Raw genomic sequence first — 22,338 nt, 5'->3', positions numbered from 1 at the left:
GGTTGAACGACTTGTCCATCCATCTGTCGTCAAAGCAATGTTTACACATGTGGCACTATCTTCCAATCACCGGATATGTGTATGCTGGTAATAGTGATGAATCCCTGGGTTGAACGGCTAGTCCATCCATCTGTCGTCAAAGCAATGTTTACACATGTGGCACTATCTTCCAATCACCGGATATGTGTATGCTGGTAATAGTGATGAATCCCTGGGTTGAACGACTTGTCCATCCATCTGTCGTCAAAGCAATGTTTACACATGTGGCACTATCTTCCAATCACCGGATATGTGTATGCTGGTAATAGTGATGAATCCCTGGGTTGAACGACTTGTCCATCCATCTGTCGTCAAAGCAATGTTTACACATGTGGCACTATCTTCCAATCACCGGATATGTGTATGCTGGTAATAGTGATGAATCCCTAGGTTGAACGACTTGTCCATCCATCTGTCGTCAAAGTAATGTTTACACATGTGGCACTATCTTCCAATCACCGGATATGTGTATGCTGGTAATAGTGATGAATCCCTGGGTTGAACGGCTTGTCCATCCATCTGTCGTCAAAGCAATGTTTACACATGTGGCACTATCTTCCAATCACCAGATATGTGTATGCTGGTAATAGTGATGAATCCCTGGGTTGAACGACTTGTCCATCCATCTGTCGTCAATGTTTACACATGTGGCACTATCTTCCAATCACCAGATATGTGTATGCTGGTAATAGTGATGAATCCCTGGGTTGAACGGCTTGTCCATCCATCTGTCGTCAAAGCAATGTTTACACATGTGGCACTATCTTCCAATCACCGGATATGTGTATGCTGGTAATAGTGATGAATCCCTGGGTTGAACGGCTTGTCCATCCATCTGTCGTCAAAGCAATGTTTACACATGTGGCACTATCTTCCAATCACCGGATATGTGTATGCTGGTAATAGTGATGAATCTCTGGGTTGAACGACTTGTCCATCCATCTGTCGTCAAAGCAATGTTTACACATGTGGCACTATCTTCCAATCACCGGATATGTGTATGCTGGTAATAGTGATGAATCCCTGGGTTGAACGACTTGTCCATCCATCTGTCGTCAAAGCAATGTTTACACATGTGGCACTATCTTCCAATCACCGGATATGTGTATGCTGGTAATAGTGATGAATCCCTGGGTTGAACGACTTGTCCATCCATCTGTCGTCAAAGCAATGTTTACACATGTGGCACTATCTTCCAATCCCCGGATATGTGTATGCTGGTAATAGTGATGAATCTCTGGGTTGAACGACTTGTCCATCCATCTGTCGTCAAAGCAATGTTTACACATGTGGCACTATCTTCCAATCACCGGATATGTGTATGCTGGTAATAGTGATGAATCCCTGGGTTGAACGACTTGTCCATCCATCTGTCGTCAAAGCAATGTTTACACATGTGGCACTATCTTCCAATCACCGGATATGTGTATGCTGGTAATAGTGATGAATCTCTGGGTTGAACGACTTGTCCATCCATCTGTCGTCAAAGCAATGTTTACACATGTGGCACTATCTGACAACACTGCTAACTTTGTGGCTTCAAACAATTCTCGTATGAGTTTCTGTGACAGAGTTTTTCTGTTTGGCAACTTGTACCTAGGTTTGAGGGCAGCAACAAACTTCACAAAGCCATCAATTTCTACGAGAGAAAATGGCTGTATGTTAGTAACCATAAGAAAAACATTTGAGTCTGGATACTCCCAGCAGGGAACGTGTGAGTGTTCATGAACATATCTGGTAAAGTTGCACACTTCGATACAATAGTTGGTATTTGAATGCTTGTAGCAAGTTTCACTTTCTTATGCCTTTGATCGCCATCTAATGTGATGTTCGGACGGTGCCTCTTTAAATGCGTAAGCATATTTGTTATGTTACCATTATACCCAGAAATTGTCCCACACATCGTACAGTACACCTTACCTTTGTCTTTAGACATAAGGAAATGTTTCCACACTTGGCTTTTAAAAACTGCTGGCGCTTTTATGAAATCTGAAGGAGGCAGTTTGTTCACCGTGTCCACCACATCAGCCATTTTCTGACTTGTAAATACCGTGAGAGTTGGTGTTGCATAGCAACCAGAAACATGGCTGCACCTCACTGTCGACTTGTTTATCGTTAACGATTTTAATGAGCAACTTTTTCAGATAAGGGATAGGGTTATTTTTAGGTATATATGTATCGTGTTGAATTGATACACGACAATCATATCAATGTATCGTATCATGCAACTCTTGAATCGTGATAACTTGTGTATCAATAAATTGTCACAACTAATTTAGGTCACCAATGCTGTACCTTTACTGTTTGTCTTCTGCCTTGACCTCGTGTATTAAATTTGACTTCTTAGAAAAGAAAACAGTTTGTTCTACCCTCTGTATAGTGTAAGAAAGTACTCTTTGGGGCTGAACTATGATACATTAAAGCACACAGACACTGCTGTATTTCTTAAATAGCAACAGACAGACTAAAATGACTCACGTTGCAGCTTGGATGTTGCCATGGTTACAGTAATGTTCCATCAGGTTCTCATATGTATCCTGCAGAACAGAGGAATTACAACATCAGCAGCAGCATCAACACATTTACACAACAGAGCAAAAGACAGGTCAAACATTCGATACTGAGTAAATCTTGTTGATAACAAACACACTTATGAGAAAATGATGGATAGAATGAACTGTCCAATTTGTCCCAGCTACCTACAGTATGTTAGACAAAATGTGTATAACTAACCATGGTTAAAAACAACCTAAAAATCTAACAAACCTGCAGAGGTTGTTGATTCTTTGATTACAACCCACCTTGGATGCATTTAAGCATCAGAATGTCCATCTTGAAAGAATATTCACAAGACAAATAACTTCATTTTTGTCTTGTTCAACCACCCCTCTGGAGCCCGGAAGGGATCTGCCCACCAAGAGCAGGTAACTCTAAGTGCTAAACTTGCACCTCACTTCAATGCTGAACTAGTGTTCGAAATAACTGCCTGCCCGCTAGCAACATGCTAACTGGCGTTTGCTTGGGCCTGTCACAAGTTACTGAAGCTGGCCCACCTGGTTAGATATAATTTAAGAACTGATCATGTTTCCTGAATCCTGACTTGCTAATTTTAGTGACATCATCATCATAAACATAAAGGAGTAAAATTCTATCTAAATCGTAAGCAGTAACGTCATTGATACGTTCTGAAGTGCCAGAGTATGACCACAATGATTCCACACTGATTGAAAGCAAAACCCACACAGCTAATTAGGGTTCTCCAACAAATCTTAACAAGTCAAAATCATGAGCAGATAGATTTACATGCAAATGAGGGAGAGGGTGGAGAAGATGGTGAGACCCAAACAGCTCAAGATTCTGACTGTGACAGCTGCTATGACAGTGATGGCAGCATCTCCGATGCAGACAATTATGATGTGGAGGATTCTTCAAGTGATGATGATTGAATTCTTTAAGATAATTTAATATGAAGAACATTTGAACATGTATGTGTATTTCTAGAGTGTGTCCCATCAATGTCAGAGGTTCGCAGTTAATAATCTGAAACAATTGATTAATGAAATGATATATTCTCAAATGGTCTCTGATATTGTGTATAAATTATCATGAATTATTCAGGCCAGTAAGGTGTCTGACATCTTTTAGTTATTACCCCCAATGGCTAGTGACAGTCTGAATTTATTTCTAACACTGATCCATAACATATTTATATACCTGAAGGATGCTTCTTGCTATATATATGTAATTGTTTAGGCAAAAATTGATATTTTATACTTATTCAGCCTCAGAAGTCCTCCTTCTATGTGAATGATACTGGAACACTTGAATCCCTTATAGTTCCCTTGAAGAGGATGTAAAAGCTCCCTCACCTACCAGTTAGTGCCTCCCCCGAAAAAATACTTTCCCACCCAAACTGTCACATGACTAACTATGCTTGTCACTCTCTCCTGAATATGCCTGACAATTGGATCTGCTGTTGAATGCATAAGTGCCTTTTGTTGTGAGATTGGGAGGGCTTGACATCGTGAGTCAGGATAAGGATCAAATGTCACTTTTACTTTAAAAAATTACATATTTTTCCTTATCCTTACTCATGCTTATTATGCTTCCAGAATCCAACAGAATTAGTGGTGGGTCAGGCAACTTTATGGATTCATCGCCTGTCCTTTAGATGTGTCCTGTATCTCCCAAATGGTAGCTGTAAAACAGCACTTTCTTGATCCTGTTTTCCAGCTTTCATCTCTCAACTACTGGGAGACAAAATCTTGTCGAGACTCCTTTAAGACAAGTGAACCTCTTGGATTCATGTGGATTTTTCCCACTAGCTCTCCAAAGCTATTATGGAATCGTTTTTGTGCTACAACAAGTGGCCCAAACTGGTGCATGCTAGACACGTCTTCAGTCACTGTCTCTGAGACAGCGGTTGGCAAACACCATAGCTGACTTCAAAAAGCAGCAAACAGTTTCTATTCAGAGTGAGTGTAGATGCCAGAGCTCTGACTTTGTATGAGTTGGATGCACATAAAGGTTAGAGTCCTGCTGCCTTTTAGGCCCTCGGTATAATGGCTCTCATCCAAAATGATCATTCCTGAGACCTCTGTAGATGTCTCTGTAGACAAGGGGATGAATAGGTGAGTGTATCCTTCCGGACCAAGGATCATAGATAGCGCTGGGACGTGGAACTGTCTGTCTGGTTGGCCAGGTAACTGATTCTTTGCAATGAAGTCACATCTAAGTCATATATGTACTGCAACATGATGTTCTGTGTCAAATCAAGTTCATCCAAAGATGTGAACGGTCAGCATTCAGTTGATCAGCACAGTTCGACCAGTGCTGTAAGGCATTGATCAGTGCCTTCATTTCCAGCTGTATGATGTGAAAATACTGTTCTTGTCTCAACCACTTCCCTACCGCTACTCTGTTGTTGAGAGGTGCTCACCAACCTTTCAATGATGCATCTGTGGCTGTTGCCAAATTTGAGTCTTGCTTGACCTCGGTCAAGTTCTGGATCCTGGACAAGAAATTAAATGACAGAAAGAAAAGTCAAAGAGCACAACTGACAAAATCACCGTTGGAAGTGCAGATATCCCTTTCTCTCCAGTCGTAAAAAAATCTTGGTGTCTTTTTAGATTTGGGACTCACCATGGAAGCTCATATAAGTTATTTGTGTAAAATCTGTCATCTACATCTCAGAAATATAGGAAATATCTGCCACCTCATCACAGAAGACACTGCTGCACTCCTAGTCTGTTCTCTGATTTTCTCTTGCATAGATTACAGCCTTTTCTGTGGAATTTCCAAAAGTCAAATTCAACGCCTACAGAAAATTCAGAATCATGCCGGTCATATTGTCACTCGCTCATCTTCATCATCCAGTGTCTCCTCTATCCTGACTTCTCTTTATTGACTCCAGGTAAAAGGAAGAATTGACTTTAAAATACTGTGTCTCACGTACAAATCTCTCCACAGCTCCTCTCCAAAGTATCTCCAGAATCTTGTCAAGCCACTCATCCCATCCCACCCTCTTTATTCTGGTAGCAACTTACAGTTCGACATCACAAGAATCAATCTAAAAGCCTTTTGTGGACGCCCTTTCGCTCACAATTATGCAATGCTCTAGAACTCTCCATGTGAAAACAGCTTCATCTTTCGAGCTCTTCAAGTCATGTCTTAAAACTCATGTTTCCAAGCGCTATCTCTAATATATTCATTACATCTTCATTGTGTACCAGTAATGCTTTTATCTCTTTTTGTACATATTTGTAAATTTTCTGTTGTTTATGTAATATATTTCATGTTTTTGTCATGCGGACTGAGCATGTGCCTAGCACATGGAGTTGTGTGCTTTACAAGCACTAATATTATTATCTATGTAGAGGTGCGTGTTGCAGACCGGCTCTTCTAAATAGGTCCCACCAAAGACATTGACTTACATAACAGGTACAGTATACTCTGTCTAATTTAGACTCCCTTCGGACCATCAAGAAAGTCCGAATTGGACAGAAGTCCGGATAGTAGAGTATTGGGGTAAAAAAGTGAAGTTACGTCCCTTACCTTGACAGAAAAATGTACACATATCGCATATACAACAGGACAACAGATAAAGAATTTATTTCTTTTTATTGACATACTACTTAAAGAAATGTGTCAGCAAGGATTGAGAATTGGTTGTCATGGTTTGTCTGATGACCATATTTTCAGTGACAGACTCAAGATGTGTGACATTTACATGTAAAGCAGGTGTTGTTCATTTTTCACCATTGCAAAATGTTTGATCTCTTGGAACATTTTCAAGACTTGTACGTAGATCTTTGACTGGAGGCTCATCATCATCACCTGCATCATCACAATCCTCCATACATTTTGCATCATCAGTAAAACTTGACAAAATGTCACTTTCCCATTCCTTGTCATCTGGGTCTTCCATTGGAATATCTGCGTCGCAGTTAACAAAGTCTTGAGCTGTACAGGCTGTGTTTGCCATGTTTGCAACAAGCATTGCCAACAGAATGTCATCATCCTCACCGTCACTATCAGGATTAGAACCACGATCAATGGAAAATCCACATGCACTGTCGGGCCGAGTTTACCGCTAATTGGCCAGCTGGCTGTCAATAATACTCAGTTAGGATTATAGGGTTTGTTTTCAAAGTAAGTTAGTTTGTCGGGCTGAGACTCCAGTCCAAAATCCGAAATAGAGAGAGTCCGGATAATAGAGAGATGATTTAATGATAATATATAGTATTAATTCGGGCCGTAATTTCAGACCAGTTTTCACAGAAATCCGAGATAGAAAGAGACCGAATTAAATAGAGTACACTGTATGTCTTTGACTGTCTGGTATGATTATCAGATCTGTACTGTTCAGGTGAGTTGTTGGGAACTGCTGTAGTGAACGTAACTGTATTCGTCCTCTGGAACCCGTGAAGGTCCCGGGGTAGAATAGGCCTTCAGCAACCCATGCTTGCCATAAAAGGTGACTATGCTTGTCGTAAGAGGCGACTAACGGGATCAGGTGGTCAGACTAGCTGACTTGGTTGACACATGTCATCGGTTCCCCATTGCGCAGATCGATGCTCATGTTATTGATCACTGGATTGTCTGGTCCAGACTCGATTATTTACAGACCGTCGCCATATAGCTGGAATATTGCTAAGTGCGACGTAAAACTAAACTCACACACTCACTCACTCACTCTTCCTCTGGAAGTCAAATCCTTCACAGGGGTGAGTAGACCAAGAAGACACTGCCATGTTCGTAGCGGTAACGGAGAGATGACTTCTTCTGGAATCATGGCTTGGATCTTCACCCAACAATCTTCTGGGACCAAAATACCATTCTGTCTTGTGGTGAGTCTTATTCCCAGGAGATGCAAATCTTGCTTCTGCTGCAACCCTGACTTAATTTAAGTTCACTAGCCATCTCACCTGTGTGAGCAGTCTGATGGTGAAATCTAGCTGCTCTCTGAGTTGACTAGCCTCTGGATGAACTTGTATCCAGTCATTGAAGTAGAAGGAATGGTATAGACCTAAACGATGTAGATATGTGGCAATGGGCTTGGTCACTCACACAAACAACAACGGTGCTTATGATATTCAAAACAGCAGGACACTCCACTGGAAGCGTTGCCCTTTGAACTGGGATGTGCATGCATGTATATTGTAGGTCTATGCTGGCCAAGTAGTCTGCCTGACGTACAAGTTGTCTGAGGTAGGTGGATCATCTTGAACCTCTCTGGTAGGTAAGCTTGGTTGAATCTCATCATTTTGTAGATCAGTCTGAACTTCTGATTGGCATTCTTTTTGGGTACGTGGAAAATTGGGGAGTAGAAGTTGGGTTTAGTCATGTTGATCTACCACTTCTACAGAGTTCTTGGCTAACAGCGAGTTGATGGTTTCTTGTAGCTTTTCTGTTTGGTCGTCTGCATAGTTGAAGACTAACAGGCTGCAAGTCTGCGGTGGTGTGGCCTTCAGCTGCACTCTGTAGCCTTCTACCAGCAGCTGTGTGATGTAGTCGTCCTCCTAGATTCCACAATTTTCCCAGCTATACAGGAATGACTGGGGGGTTGAAGTTTCCAGCTGTTCTGAACCGCATCTTCAGCATCTTGATCCTCTGTAACTGTATCTCTGTGAGGCCTGTCAGATGACGGTGACCAATGTATCATCCACTTGATCATCATTACCCCTGGGAATCATGTATGACATCCATGGCGACTTCTTTAATTCCACCATCGAAAATAGTTGGCACAGACCATGGAGCTCTCAACAGTTGTTTGGTGAATCTGTCACACCATGAGCATGACAACAACAGATCTTGTCTCTCTACTAGGGTAAGACCTGCTGATGTCGAGGACATGTGATCCGAGTGAAGTGCTGCTCCTTCTCCTGTCTAAGTTATTCTGAGAGGATCAGCCTATCTTCCTATCTTCTGTACTGGGGTTTTGGAATCTCAATAGCAGTGCCTCAACGATTTCTCTGGATCTCGCAAAGGTGAAACACATCTGTTCTGGTTGTAGTATCCAGTTGAGTGATCTTTTTATCTTCCACCTTGTAAGACTTGTTACAAGATTCGTTGATCAATCTGTAATCATCGTCCAAGTCCAGCCCTCTCATAAAGGGTTCCTTGTGATGCAGAGGAAATCTCTTCACAATAAACGTTGGTACATGTTGATTCTCATATCTGGTTGCTTTGTCGAATGCTGTAATGAGGCACCCTAGAGATCTGATCAATCAACAGGTTTGTGGGGGATCACCTGTCATCTTATAGGTGAGGGCTTCATTTGAATAGATGGAGGGGAATGCAAAGTCCAATCCATTCACAATCCACAACCTGATCTCAACTTCAGAAAAGACAAAGTCGCCCTCTTCGTCTATAAAGGTTTGAGCCAAAACTTCCAGGTCCAATAAACACTGCCTTTACACATCCTCCTTTTCACACACTGTCCTACTTTTGCGAATGCTCTATTCGTGTATCCTTTCTCACATACTCCTTCTGTTAATGCATTCATGCATCCTCCTTTCATGAGAGCTCCTTCTACCAATACTTCTTCCCGTCTGTAGACGAACACTGATCTGTATTTGTGCGAACTGTGGGATTCTGAAACGGAGTAGCTGGACCTAGGCAGGGATTCCACGCTGCTTGGGATTCTGGAATGATGAGGATTCAGGAATGCCCCTTCATGCACTGTAGAAGATCTGAGGACATTTGTGGAAGAAGAAGAGTTTGTTTGTGAGGACCTTCTCGAATGCACATCATCTTCATCTGTAAAGTAGAGGGATGTGTCCGTTGATCTCTCATGAACATGTCTGTGAATGCTGACTGTCACTGTGGAGTTCTGCTGCGCAGTACTTTCTTCAGCAAAACATTGGTCATCATCTGTTCAGTAAACTAATTCCCCCGGCTCAAAGTTCTGCACTGCAGGCTGGAAATGATGCGGAGTAGATGAAGCATTCGAGAATGCTGATCCTTTCTCTATACTTCCTTGCAGCTGTGATGAGATTGCACAACAAGATAGTGGCTGTTCCGCTTCTGCGGTTTCACCCAGTTGCAACATAAAACAACTTTTGCGTTTTCAATAATGATAGTTTCTTAAACAACTTTTTTGGTGGAGTCCGCAAAATGTTCAAATATGAGAGAGCTGTTGGGTATCCGTAAATGATAAACATGTGTAGTATTTATAATTATGTGGGAATTTTGTACAATGATAAAATTCATCGGTCTGTTTCTGACTCAAACGGACTGTAGCTGGGATCAGCAGACAATGTCACCAACCCGCCTACCGGAAGCTGCCTTCCATGCCAATAGCTCCAAGGAAAGAGCTGACAGATCATAAAACTGAAGACCAGGCAGCCAGTCAAGAACAACTGCCAAGTCCCACGGGGTAACTAATTCACTGGACAGCAAGAACTGAGTCGCTGGTGCCTAAATCCTGTACCCTACCAGAGCTGGAATCGGATCAGCGCTAATACAACAAGGCTGGCCATCCCGAGATAAGGCTCAGGATAGGCTGCCCTGGGTTGGTACAGTCCCAAAGCAGGAGTTGGAGAACGCTTGAATGGGGGATCCTAACCTGAGATATCCACACCCCACCAACAAAATATAATTACAACTATTGTGGGGTTCTAAAATGGACATTGTAATGCTTTTATGTTATTCGTCAATAAAGAAGTATCAAACAACTATATTTCTGTCAAATACCACCTTAGGAATAAGTAATCTGAAGTAACCCTGGCAGGATTGGAGATAAGGCATAAAAAACACATGTATACATGTCAACTGAGGCAAAGTCAAACTTTGTACCATTTGTACCAGGTCCTGGCTTGATTGGTTACACTAATTACAGACCAAGGATGGAATACTGCAGAGGCATGCATTGACAAAGACAAAGTAACAAACACTTATGAGGACAACTTTATGGACATTCATGGACAAAAAGAAAACCAGACAGCCTTACCATGTCAGGCACGATGTGATGAGAATGCATCTCAGTAATAATGTCGGTCGGAGTAAAGTTGTGGCCATTCTGAACATAGGCTTTCAGTAGAGAGTTGTAGTGGCCCACTTCCAACACACCTGTAACAAGGAGGAAGGAAATTTACCTACAGTGTATCTGTCTTCATGATGACATTTACAAACAGGAACGATACCATATGTGCCCTCAAGAATGGAGCAATTTACCATTTCAGATATGGAAATTCCCTCTGCAAATGTTTCAACGGAACAAATAAAACCAAAATGGCCAATGTGATATTGGTATGAAATGTCCTCGGTATCAAAAAGAACACTCAGAAAAAAACTCACTTTTCATGATATTAAATTCTTTGAAGGCTTGTGATCAATGTATATTTGTACATGTCAATGTCACACATCGTAAATAATCCACATATGAACTGGAACATTACCAAGAATGATAAATATTCTTTGAATAATACCTTTAACAACTGAATGCTATATTTCCTGAAGTCTGTTTTGGAATCAAAGTATTTGTATGGTTTTCCTTGTGGTCTGCCAAAGAAAGTTAGAATTCAGGTTCATGATGTCTTAGCCTGGAATGATGAAAGTGGAAGCTTAACTTTTAACCCTAATGTTGAATGAAGATGCTCTGGTTGCTGAATCTGTGAAGTAATTTCTTCCTGATCCATTACCGGTGACATCAAGCACTTAGTTTCTCCTTCGCCACACCCCCATCACAAGATGTTAACACAAGAGTACAAGTGAACATGTCAGTGACTAATAGGAGTATTGCAGATATATCCAGCAAAGTATTGGTTGTGACATGGTAAATACACCTTTCCACTTCTTTAGATAGAGATCTAAACTATTTTTTTTCCCGAGCTATATATTTTTCGATTGTATATCTCTTAATAACCTAAGGAATCCTTTAAAAGAAAGAGCATGTTTTTTAATACTTGAAACGTAAATGAATCTTTTGGTTAGAAGTATAATATGATTTAGTATTTTATTGTTCGAGCACACACAAAACATGACAATGAATTTTGTAAAAGAGACATTACACTGGAGGAGGGTCTTCAGAAATGTTCCACATTTTGGCAAAAGTTTTTAACTAAATCACAGTAAAGAAATCTATGCAATAGGTCTTCTGAGGTGTTTTCACACAAAAACAATACACATATCATTATCAACTAGCTTCATCCTCAGTAGTTCTTAGTATAAATTATTCTGTAAATCTGTATTAAAAAATCTAACACCTTACAATCATGTGTACATTTCCTGTAGTATTTGTATACATTACTCCAAATTATATCATGCTGAAAGACAGAAGTCCAGTACCCTAGCACCTCAGGAGTATTGTTGTTCTTCATCACTTTATCATAAAATACCCTTGAACCTTCAACATTTGAGATCATATCTTGGTTTATACTACTAACGTTTAATTCGATTAAGCAGAGAATTCTTTTTCCTAAAAGTTGTCTCCAGCTTACTGAAATGTTATTTAACAAAAGATGATAATCTAAGAAGGTTCCTCTTATTATGTACCTCTGTTTTAGATCTTTAAAACTTAGAAGTTCATTTTCATTACAAATATCTCTGACATAATTTGTACCATAATCAAACCAATTTCTTACCATGCATAAGAATTTATAGAAATGATTTAACCAAAGTGACTGAATAAACATTTGGTCTAAGTGTCCACTGTCAAAGGAGTAAAATACTCTCCAAGCAGATAAAACATCTCTCCAATAAGGACTATCGTTGCCAGATAACCAGTCAACAGCATTAGAACCAAGTAAGTGCAAAATACTTAAGGGAAAGATGTTATTAAAGCTTGAGTTTTTATTAAGTGACATTTCAATGACGATAACTTCAAAACATTGATGGAACATTGATTGTCGATCATTCTGAGGTTTCCATCCTTGTAAATTCCAGTGATATTAGACCTTTTACGCAGATCATTTTTATTATTCCATATGAATCTGTAGATTATTTCATTAACTTCACCAATGAATGTGTTTGGAGGGTTGGGGAGTGCAGAGAAAATGTGTACCAGAGTAGAAATTGCGAGAGTTTTGATTACAGTAATTTTAACAATTAGAGTCAAGTATTTTTTTTGCCAACTAACAAGTAATCTATTTATACATTTTAGGCTATTCTTGTGTTAATTCTCCAAAAGTCTTTAAGAGAAGCATTCAGTGTTATTCTTCAGATTTCAAAATCACCACTGTGCCAATCAAGTCACTTGCCCATCATGCAATGATCTGTTTCATTGGAAAGTTTCATTAGAAGTATGGTGAGCAATAAGAAAGTAAGATTTTTTTATGGATAACATATTCTTTTGTATATGATGCCACGTTTCGGAACAGATTCATATACCATTGTGAAGCAATAGATAAAATGGTATAAGAATCCAAACTGAAACTGAGTGAGTGAGTGAGGGAGTGAGTTTAGTTTTACGTCGCACTTAGCAATATTCCAGCTATATGGCGACGGTCTGTAAATAATCGAGTCTGGACCAGACAATCCAGTGATCAACAACATGAGCATCGATCTGCGCAATGGGGAACCGATGACATGTGTCAACCAAGTCAGCGAGCCTGAACACCCGATCCCATTAGTCGCCTCTTACGACAAGCATAGTCACCTTTTATGGCAAGCATGGGTCGCTGAAGGCCTATTCTACCCCGGGACCTTCACGGGTCCCAAACTGAAACTGTTATCCACAAAAAATGTATATAGAGATGTTTGATTTTGTGAATACATGCTCTCTGCATTTGCATTTGATCCAGTCAACAAATTCTGAGATGGGGAACTAATGCGTGGCAGGAAACTGTACAAAGCTGAACTTGAAACTGACAATCTGAGTTTGCACTGGTTTCGTCCAATCATTAGAGAAAAATGGATCCAGTCTGTTTGCAGCCCACAGACATAACATGTCATGTGTAGAAGTATCACAACTGCCAGTATGTGTAATTACATAATGTGACAGAGACAGAACCCAGGTGCTCAGGCCAAAAATAAATGTATTTTGTTTATGGTGTATAGCCTGATAGGTGTTAAGTTCAAATTACATTTGGTCAATTGGTCAGTGATAGAGACGTCTAGTGCATATAGTCATCAGCAGACACGTAGACACATAGTTTTCAATAACACAGACATTGAGTCTTGTCTGTGACAGAGGTTGCTTGTCACAACCAATATGTTTTCATAAGCTTCCATAAACATGTATTGAAATCATTTCAGTTTTCAAGCTGAGCAATTCATACCAATGAAATTAGTATTTCTAATGCTACACTTTCTTGAAAACTTGGTTTGCAAATCTGCAACCAAGTACAAGTGTATTTTTATTACTGCAGACCCAAGATGCTTGTAATCACAAGAAAGACGTCTTGTCCTCCAACTTAGACCGTAGTAATAATCCTTGTACGTATCACTTGATGTATTTTTACGAGTGGTTTTCCCCAGATCAAGTCGAGCGATCTTAATAACTGCACATGCGCTATGGGCGCAGTGCAGTACAGATGCTGAAACCACTTTTTCCCCCTAGCACTGGGGTGAAATTAGTGACTCGTTTGAACTCTGATTTCGTGGGGGTTTTAAATTGTGTAATTTCTCAACTTTATATGATGAATTTGCATTTTTTGATAATTTGTTACTGTAAGTCCATACCAAAAGGAATCAGAATCTGCAAAGTTGTGTTTTGTGTTGCAGGTGATCTTTAAAGGTCACATATACTCTAATAGGGTACAAATGCAAAATCAGTTGCTGACATCGTTATCAATGAAACCTTGTCATTAAAACTGCTAATTATGATCTTTAATTACCTTAAATCGACCATTTTGTCTGCAGTGCACAATTTTCAACCTCAAACGAAATTTCAACCAATCAGAGCAGCGCGTCTCCGTGACATAATAGTGGGTATAGAAATGCTGGTCTGGATCGATCAAATTATTAACCAATAACACGCTGATCGATTAATTAGTTTTATGGGGATTTAAATGGGGGATTTGTCAAAGGGTAGTGTTTATGTATGTACATTTACTAATCTATACTGAATACACTCTGTCGTGTCTGTGTCTATGTAAAACAACACCTTTCTTTCAAAGGATTAACCGCCAATACATTGATTGATTGCTCATTATTGGCTAACTAAATAATCTTTTATAAAGAATGACGCACATTATGCAATCAGTTGCCAGGTGTGCTATCTTGGGTAACCAATCAAACTATACATCAATGTGAAAAACCTGAAACGATACATCACATTTTCGTATATTAGACTGTTAAAACACACATCACTTGGGAAATCTGCAGATGAATTATGTATCACTTGTTTTTGTGGATATTGATGGATACATTCCTCGAAGAAGGTAATAGCCTAACATTGCTCCTATAACTTTAATTTTAATATTTTCATTTTTGTTTTTAATAAGTTGTTGTAGCTTTCAACAAAATCATTGTTTTCGTCATTAAGTGTAATGATGCAGATGACATACACTAGGGCGTGTGTGTGAACTATGAAATGTCTACATTCCTGTTATACATTCGCAGATCGCTTCTTTTTATTAAGTTTCAAAATGCATGCAAGTATGATTACAAAGTAATTAGAATTATGAGACCAAGTATAAAGACGTATATTGAGAAGTGTCTATATGCTGGTGAGTGAACGTTACAAACCAAGTAAATTTAGCAAGTGAAGAAATATATCGCGCAGTATTTTCACTTCGACCCCGACCTCGCTTAGGTTATGTTACAGGCTGTGTCATGCAAACTCCTTTTGGTAATGATTCAAATACATATTTATGTAGTTTTGATTTTCTAACTTGATGAGAACAAACCATACATGATCTCATTAATTCAAATGGATTCGACTTCATGATTTTCAAAAATGGCAGCGCCCTGTCTTGGGATGAATGCTATTTAAGTTTGTTTTCACCGACCTACAAAGGGACATTTACTTTCTGCTGGTAGTAAAATATTGATGGACAATAGGATTTTGCATGACATTGCTTATAACATAATAATTTCACTCTTGGAAGTGAGGTGGAGGTCAATATAACATTGCTTGCAATATATATGTCACTTCGACCCCTACCTTGCTTCCTTGGAAGAAGTCCTTATGTTAAAAGTTGTGTCATGCAAAATCCTTTTGGCCATGATTCAAATGCATAATTAACTACCAGTAAAAAGTAGTTTGATTTTCTAACTTGATGAGAACAAATCATAATCTCAATAATTCTAACTGACTTTAGCCCGTGACTTCACGATTTTCAAAAATGGCAGCGCCCTGTCTGAGGATGAATGCTATTTAAGTGTGTTTTCACTGACTTACAAAATCAAAATTACTTTCAACTGGTACTAAAATATGTATTTTATTGATGGACATTAGGATTTTACATGACATTGCTTATAACATAACAATTTCACTCTTGGAATCGGTCAATATATGGGGTCAATATAATATTACTTAAGATAATATTGTCACTTCGACCACAACCTCGTTTCCGAGGAAGAAAGCGATATATCCATGCAAAATCCTCTCAGTCAGCAATGTGTAGTAAGCAGTCTTGCTTTTATATACTCGATGAAACTTGATCTCCATTTTCTATCCTGGAAGCGTGGTTGGAGGCGAACCATCCGATTTAGTATATACCACAGGCTTCCACAAAGCTCACTTCGCACACACTAACAACCAATTAAAGCACAAACTACGGAGTCTGGGGGAAATCTGTGCATAGTGACACCATCACCCCACCCCAAGGAACAATTGACAGCAACACAACAATTCGGCATGTCTTTGGTGACGTCGAGAAATCAGCAAAATGACGAGCTTCCTACACATTTTCTATACATTTAACGGGCAATCGTTCCTTCTATGACGTCACTGTAGGGCTCTGGCGACAGAGTTACGTAACCTGTCTGCGGTTTTGTTTGTGGGCGAGAGAGAAGCAGACAGCTTTTTAGTAACTTTTAAGCACTTGGTATTAATTAACCACAAGTTTTTTTAAAAAACAAATGGTGTTTCATTTATGACTAACCAAAAGTCTTTCATATGCAGTGATAAAAAGAGTACCAAAAAAGTGAGTTTAGTGGTCCTTTAAAGCTGAATCTGCTTAGAAGATAAACCTACTCTGTTTTCAATTTTGCAGCTCTTTGTCATTGATTTAAAAACCTCATGCTAACAAAAATGAAAACAGAGTAGCTTTATTGTCATTCTAGAAAGACTGATAAGCGTTATACAACTGGACACTTTGGTGCACAAAAACAAAAAGGCGTGGAAATCACTTGGAGTCGTCCAGTTGAGGGACAGGTTGTCTCGTGCAGAAAAGGACATTTTCAACAACACGTATGCTTTATTTCAGAACCAACATGCAACAAGTAGCATAAACAGATAAAACAAACCATACAGTTTATAAGTGAACAAGTACAATTGTTTGATTTTTGTCAAAAGAATTATTAATCTCTACCAATACATGGCTACTGACTTGCCCTAATTCAACTTGTGAACCTGCTAAGATTTGTTGCCGCTAACTTTATTCATAACCACGTTACTATTCCCAATTTGGAAAAGACCTGACAAGCCAGCTTCTTTGTGGGAAACATGGACAGCGGCCGTGGAAGGACAGGGCATTAAGGTTGAAATGGAAGCAGACAGGTTAGGACGTGTCGACTCGTGTGTTCTTGACATCATGCCCGCTAGATCTAGGCCTAGTTTGAAGTATGGCAGAATACTATCACCTTCACGCTGACAAGGTTTCCTGCTTTATATTTTCTTCGATGGTACTAGACTCAAGAAATTCTTCTTTAAACCATTCAAAATCATCAAAGATGCTGCCAAAGAAGAAATGAATGATGTTCAACATGTTTGTTTACAAACAAAAAGGTCAATGAGTTCATTGTATTCATACATAGTCACTTTAATCAACAGGCCATAAACTGCCATGTATGTATGATTTTGATGAGCTCTCAGCCAATCAGAATCGAGTATCTCACAATCTGGGGCTGGGTTGTTAAATCAAGCAAAAAATATGTGCCATGACACTAACATGACAATATACAGTGTGTGCCAGTTCATGCAGGCATACATGCAAACAGACAGACAGACAGACAGACAGACAGACAGACAGACAGACAGACAGACAGACAGACAGACAGACAGACAGACAGACAGACAAGTGGTAGGTGCACTCACAGTTTTGTTGCAGCATGTGCCAGGTCTCCTGCAGTAGCCTGGTCCTTTGTTTGGGGGAAACATTATACAGGCATGAGCCGAAACAGCTGAGTAGAGTCACAGCTACTTCTTGGGGCACATGCCCTGAAACATGAGAGTGACTCATCTTTCAACATTATCAATTCATGCCATGCTTCACAAAAGGCAAACAGAGGGTACCTGTAACAGGAACCTCTTCTTCCCTTGCATCTTCACTTCATCTTTGGTCATTCTAATATATGTTGGTACAACATCTAAAAAAATCAGTAGTTTTCATATTTTCAGTGTTTAAACGAAATCAATACTGTTTGACTACAATTTGGTGTTAAGATAATCAGAGATTCTGTGAATGCAGTATGAAGGATTGAGTGATCATGCTCTCTTACTTAGAAGCATGTCACCATATCCCAACTGCATCAATGCATGCTCATCATGTCAGTCACTAGATTACTGTTCAAGACCAGGGGTCGTATTTATCAAACAACTAAGACTATTTATCCCTATAGCCACATGACTGGAATATTGCTAAATTCAGCATTTAACAAACAAAGGATATCATGAGTAAGTGAGTTTTATGCCACACTCGGCAATATTCCACTTATATGGCAGCTGTCTGTAAATAATTGAGTCAATTAGTGAAAGGCTGGACCAGCTGACCAGTGACTCAGTGTTACAGGCTCAGCTCCCCCTAAGTAATTGAAGGAATTACAGCAAATTTGAAGGAATTGCATCTCAAATGTAAACAAAAGCAGCCCACTCGCGAAACAATTGCAGCGATATCGGTAGTTTAGCGGTAATAACAGAAACCCATCGGCCCTATCGGAAGCAATGTCGGTAATACTGGAAACACGCTCGGCCATCTTCGGAGATTTTTCGGTCGCGAGCGGAAACTCACGCAGCAAAACATGGCGTTGGAAGAAGCACCCGTCTCCGTGAGTTTTGTTTTTAGTTCCTACTATTACATTTTCATACTTATCCATCTTTGACCACCCGCGTTGAATGCGTTTAGGTATGAAGTGTTGTCGGGGCAATAGCTTATGTTTTTAGGAAAAGATAGTCACTCTAGGAGAGTGTCACAAGTCATGCCCCTGGAGATTGTTTACATCTGAACATCGAAGATGATTAAGAACGTGCGCTAGATATAACATCATTTTTTCTGTAAAATGTGTTTAAATTTGTCATTTGCACTTCATAGCAAGAAACATTATGGCTCATAAACTTCTTCATGGCGCACATTCATGATGTTCGTAATCATCGGCACGACTTCGATGTTCAGATGTAAACAATCTCCAGGGGCATGACTTGTGACACTCTTCTGCAGTGACAATCTTTTCCTAAAAACATAAGCTATTGCCCCGACAACACTTCATACCTAAACGCATTCAACGCGGGTGGTCAAAGATGGATAAGTATAAAAATGTAGTAGTAGGAACTAAAAACAAAACTCACGGAGACGGGTGCTTCTTCCAACGACGCCATGTTTTGCTGCGTGAGTTTCCGCTTGCGACCAAAAAATCTCCGGAGATGGCCGAGCGTGTTTCCAGTATTACCGACATTGCTTCCGATAGGGCCGATGGGTTTCTGTTATTACCGCTAAACTACCGATATCGCTGCAATTGTTTCGCGAGTGGGCTGCGTTTGTTTACATTTGAGATGCAATTCCTTCAAATTTGCTGTAATTCCTTCAATTACTTAGGGGGGCCTGAGGCTACCTGCATTTACCAGGAGGACTGGCCATAACTTCTGAAACCAGTCAACACACCACAATCTCTCAACTTGCACAAATATTTTCTTCGTTGTTATAAGCACTGAAGAATCTCAAACCTGTATTTTCCACCAGATGGCGAAAGTTCTGGACCTGACTTTCATCTAACCCTGGAACCATATTGATGATTTTTCTGACATGTTCTGCTGCTTTTGCAACATCCTCCTCACCATGTTTATGCTGAGGAAAAGATGAATGTTCTGTTTCCTTGACTGTAACATTTCTGTAACAAAACATTCTGTTTCAATCTAAACCAGACCTATCTTTATCGATTCTTTTAGTAGATTAACAATGAAAAATTGACTTTGGACAGTTGTTACTGTTATCTCACTATAGCGTCTTGACCCTTTACGATCTGTAGGGATTAGGTTTAGGGCTTGGGGTGAGGGACTGGTACCTTTTCTGATCATTAGGGAGTGCTATTTAATCTGAAAAACTGCACCCAGTAAAGTGCAGCACTCCCAAAACCACCACTTGAATAGGAAGAACAAATCCATGGCATTTATTTCAACCATGGATCAATGGATTACACCCTCATTCTGCAGGTTACCTCTATAGGTAGTTCTATTAATAATTTGTTAGTATTCATTTAATTTTATTTTCTTTATTATTACTTTTTATGGTATATAGTGAGGGCATGTGTATTAGGCTTTGGTTTGTTTTTTCAAAGGATTCCGTAATAACTGAATTTCGCAAATGATGAATTGTCAATCACAGTGTATATCTCCGTTCAATAGTTATTGCCAGACGTTAAACGCATGAGTGACTGAGTTTAGTTTTACACCGCACTCAGCAATATTCCTGCTATATGGCGACGGTCTGTAAATAATCGAGTCTGGACCAGACATTCCAGTGATCAACAACAAGAGCATCGATCTGCGCAAATGGGAACCGATGACATGTGTCAACCAACCCGATCCCATTTGTCGCCTCTTACGACAAGCAGAGTCGCCTTTTATGGCAAGGATGGGTTGCTGAAGACCTCTTCTACCCCGAACCTTCACGGGTCACCAAACGCATGAGTACCTGACATAATTCAAATGTGCTGCAGCATTGAGAGACTTTGCACGTCGTCTTGTAAAGCAAACCGTTGACGTATAACAACGTACAAGCTTCGGTGATTGTTTTGCAAGAACGGTGTGCATGTGCCGCATGAAAGCTGCCATGTTTACTGTCATTCGGAGTATATCGGTTATATCCGTAAACTTCCGAGAGGAGCCGAATGCAAAATATTGACTGCCAATTTTGATAGACACTATCAGAAACAACGAAGTAACGGAAGGTAGTGTGTCCTACTGTATTGCGTCGAGATCCCACTTTGCACCTAATTTCACGATCGGTAGGGTAAATAATTAAATGAGGAAATTTATTCACCACATCATATACACCTATAATCAGACCAGGGAGCCTATATAAGGAGGGAGAAGAAACTCCCCGAAAAGCCCCTGAACGTATGTCTCGGGTCTCGCTGATTAAGTTCGCTGAGTGTTGTAACAGGTGACATTTTACATGTAGAAGATAAGTTAACTATTTTGTCACTTCAGTTTAAGTCAAATAATTGGTATTAGTGTCCGTATTATGACAGTAGATTTGTAGTAAAGTTTCAAGTCGGTAAGTCGGCTTCTATTCTCGATTCACCGCGAAGACTAAATTGTGCCGATAAAAACTTCTTTCACACATTCGTAAAATTTTTAGAGGGAAAACATACCTTTAGTTGAAAGGTATTTGCAAGTAATAGTGACAGTTTTATGACTTAAAAAATTGTTAGGGTGTAACTGAGGTGTGTGAAAAATATGACATTTCGCAGATCTGTTCTGATCCGCCACTGAAATGCTACACGCCATTGTTTGAGTGTTTCTAGTTATTTCTTCAAAAACATCTTTCACATACATCTGTAATTCATATGAGGTGAATATGCTATCAGGTGAAATATGTTAGCAAGTAATAGTGATAGTTTTATAATCTAAGAAAGAATGTTAGGTGTATTTGAGGTGTGTGAAAAATATGACATATCGCCGATCTGTTCTGATCCGCCATTCGATCTGTTCTGATCCGCCATTAAAATGCTATATGCCGTTGTTTGAGTATTCTGAGTATTTTGATCTGATTCGCCATTGATGCTTGAGGGTTATAGTTCCATAACTTCTTTCTTTCCTGTTGATCTTATTATTTCAGAAAACTGGAAAGGTGTTTTAGAACGCTTTGTGACAGTTTTACACTTTATTTTGAGGGCAGTGTGACAGTGTCAGTTAACATTTTGTTAATTTGGTCCATTCCATTCCCCACATTCAATACGATATCTGAATTAATTAATAATGTAAACAAAAATGTCTCAAAGTAGATTTTTTAAAAGGACAGCTCGTGTTAACATGTGTTCTCGCGATACTTTTGCGTTCTTGAATATGTTCTGGGAGGGAAGGCCGCGGTGTATCATTTATTCTTTCATTCATTCACATATGTACTTCTTTCTTTTATTCTTATTTCTTTCTTTCTTTCATTCATTCACATAATTCTTGCTCTTAATTCTTACTATAATTCATTCATTCATTCATTTATAATTCCGACTGATACAATAAATTGGCTGAAAGTTCTATTAAAAAACAGCTGAAGTTGCGTTGGGAACGAGCCAAGTCACTGTGTGCGTTGCAGCATGACGAGGCACACGTTGATTAGTACAAATGGTAAAGAAAGCAAGCGAGTGACCTATCCCTGTTGTAGATTTTCCCTGATTAGACATAGAGGATTAGACGACCCACTGCATGCATGTAAATGCATGTTATCAACAAAGAAACTCAATCTCGTGAGGCGTGATATGGGACGAACGTGCTGTCACATATCACTCGGGACAATTTCCTGACTATTAGGCAAA

General features: G+C 39.6%; 1 protein-coding gene across 2 annotated transcripts in view; it reads right to left on the bottom strand.

Annotated features, from left to right (window-relative positions):
* Positions 1 to 20,641, bottom strand: part of LOC137293945 (leucine-rich PPR motif-containing protein, mitochondrial-like) — an 82,472-nt gene extending 61,831 nt beyond the window's left edge. The window contains exons 1-5 of one of the 2 annotated variants that reach the window (XM_067824830.1): positions 20,496 to 20,641; positions 19,529 to 19,692; positions 17,687 to 17,809; positions 10,493 to 10,611; positions 2,518 to 2,576 (exon numbers count right to left, since the gene is read on the bottom strand). In XM_067824830.1, the coding sequence (XP_067680931.1) occupies positions 2,518 to 2,576; positions 10,493 to 10,611; positions 17,687 to 17,809; positions 19,529 to 19,692; positions 20,496 to 20,635 (605 nt within the window). In that variant the 5' untranslated portion in view covers positions 20,636 to 20,641. The remainder of the gene's footprint in view (positions 1 to 2,517; positions 2,577 to 10,492; positions 10,612 to 17,686; positions 17,810 to 19,528; positions 19,693 to 20,495) is intronic. The other variant, XM_067824831.1, reaches the window with a different exon arrangement.
* Positions 20,642 to 22,338: the final 1,697 nt, after the last annotated feature.

Source organism: Haliotis asinina, chromosome 8 (genome assembly GCF_037392515.1).
Source record: "Haliotis asinina isolate JCU_RB_2024 chromosome 8, JCU_Hal_asi_v2, whole genome shotgun sequence".
Taxonomy (NCBI): Eukaryota; Metazoa; Mollusca; class Gastropoda; order Lepetellida; family Haliotidae; genus Haliotis; species Haliotis asinina.
Note: the sequence above shows the minus strand (reverse complement) of the source record. Positions and strands in the feature narration are given on the sequence as shown.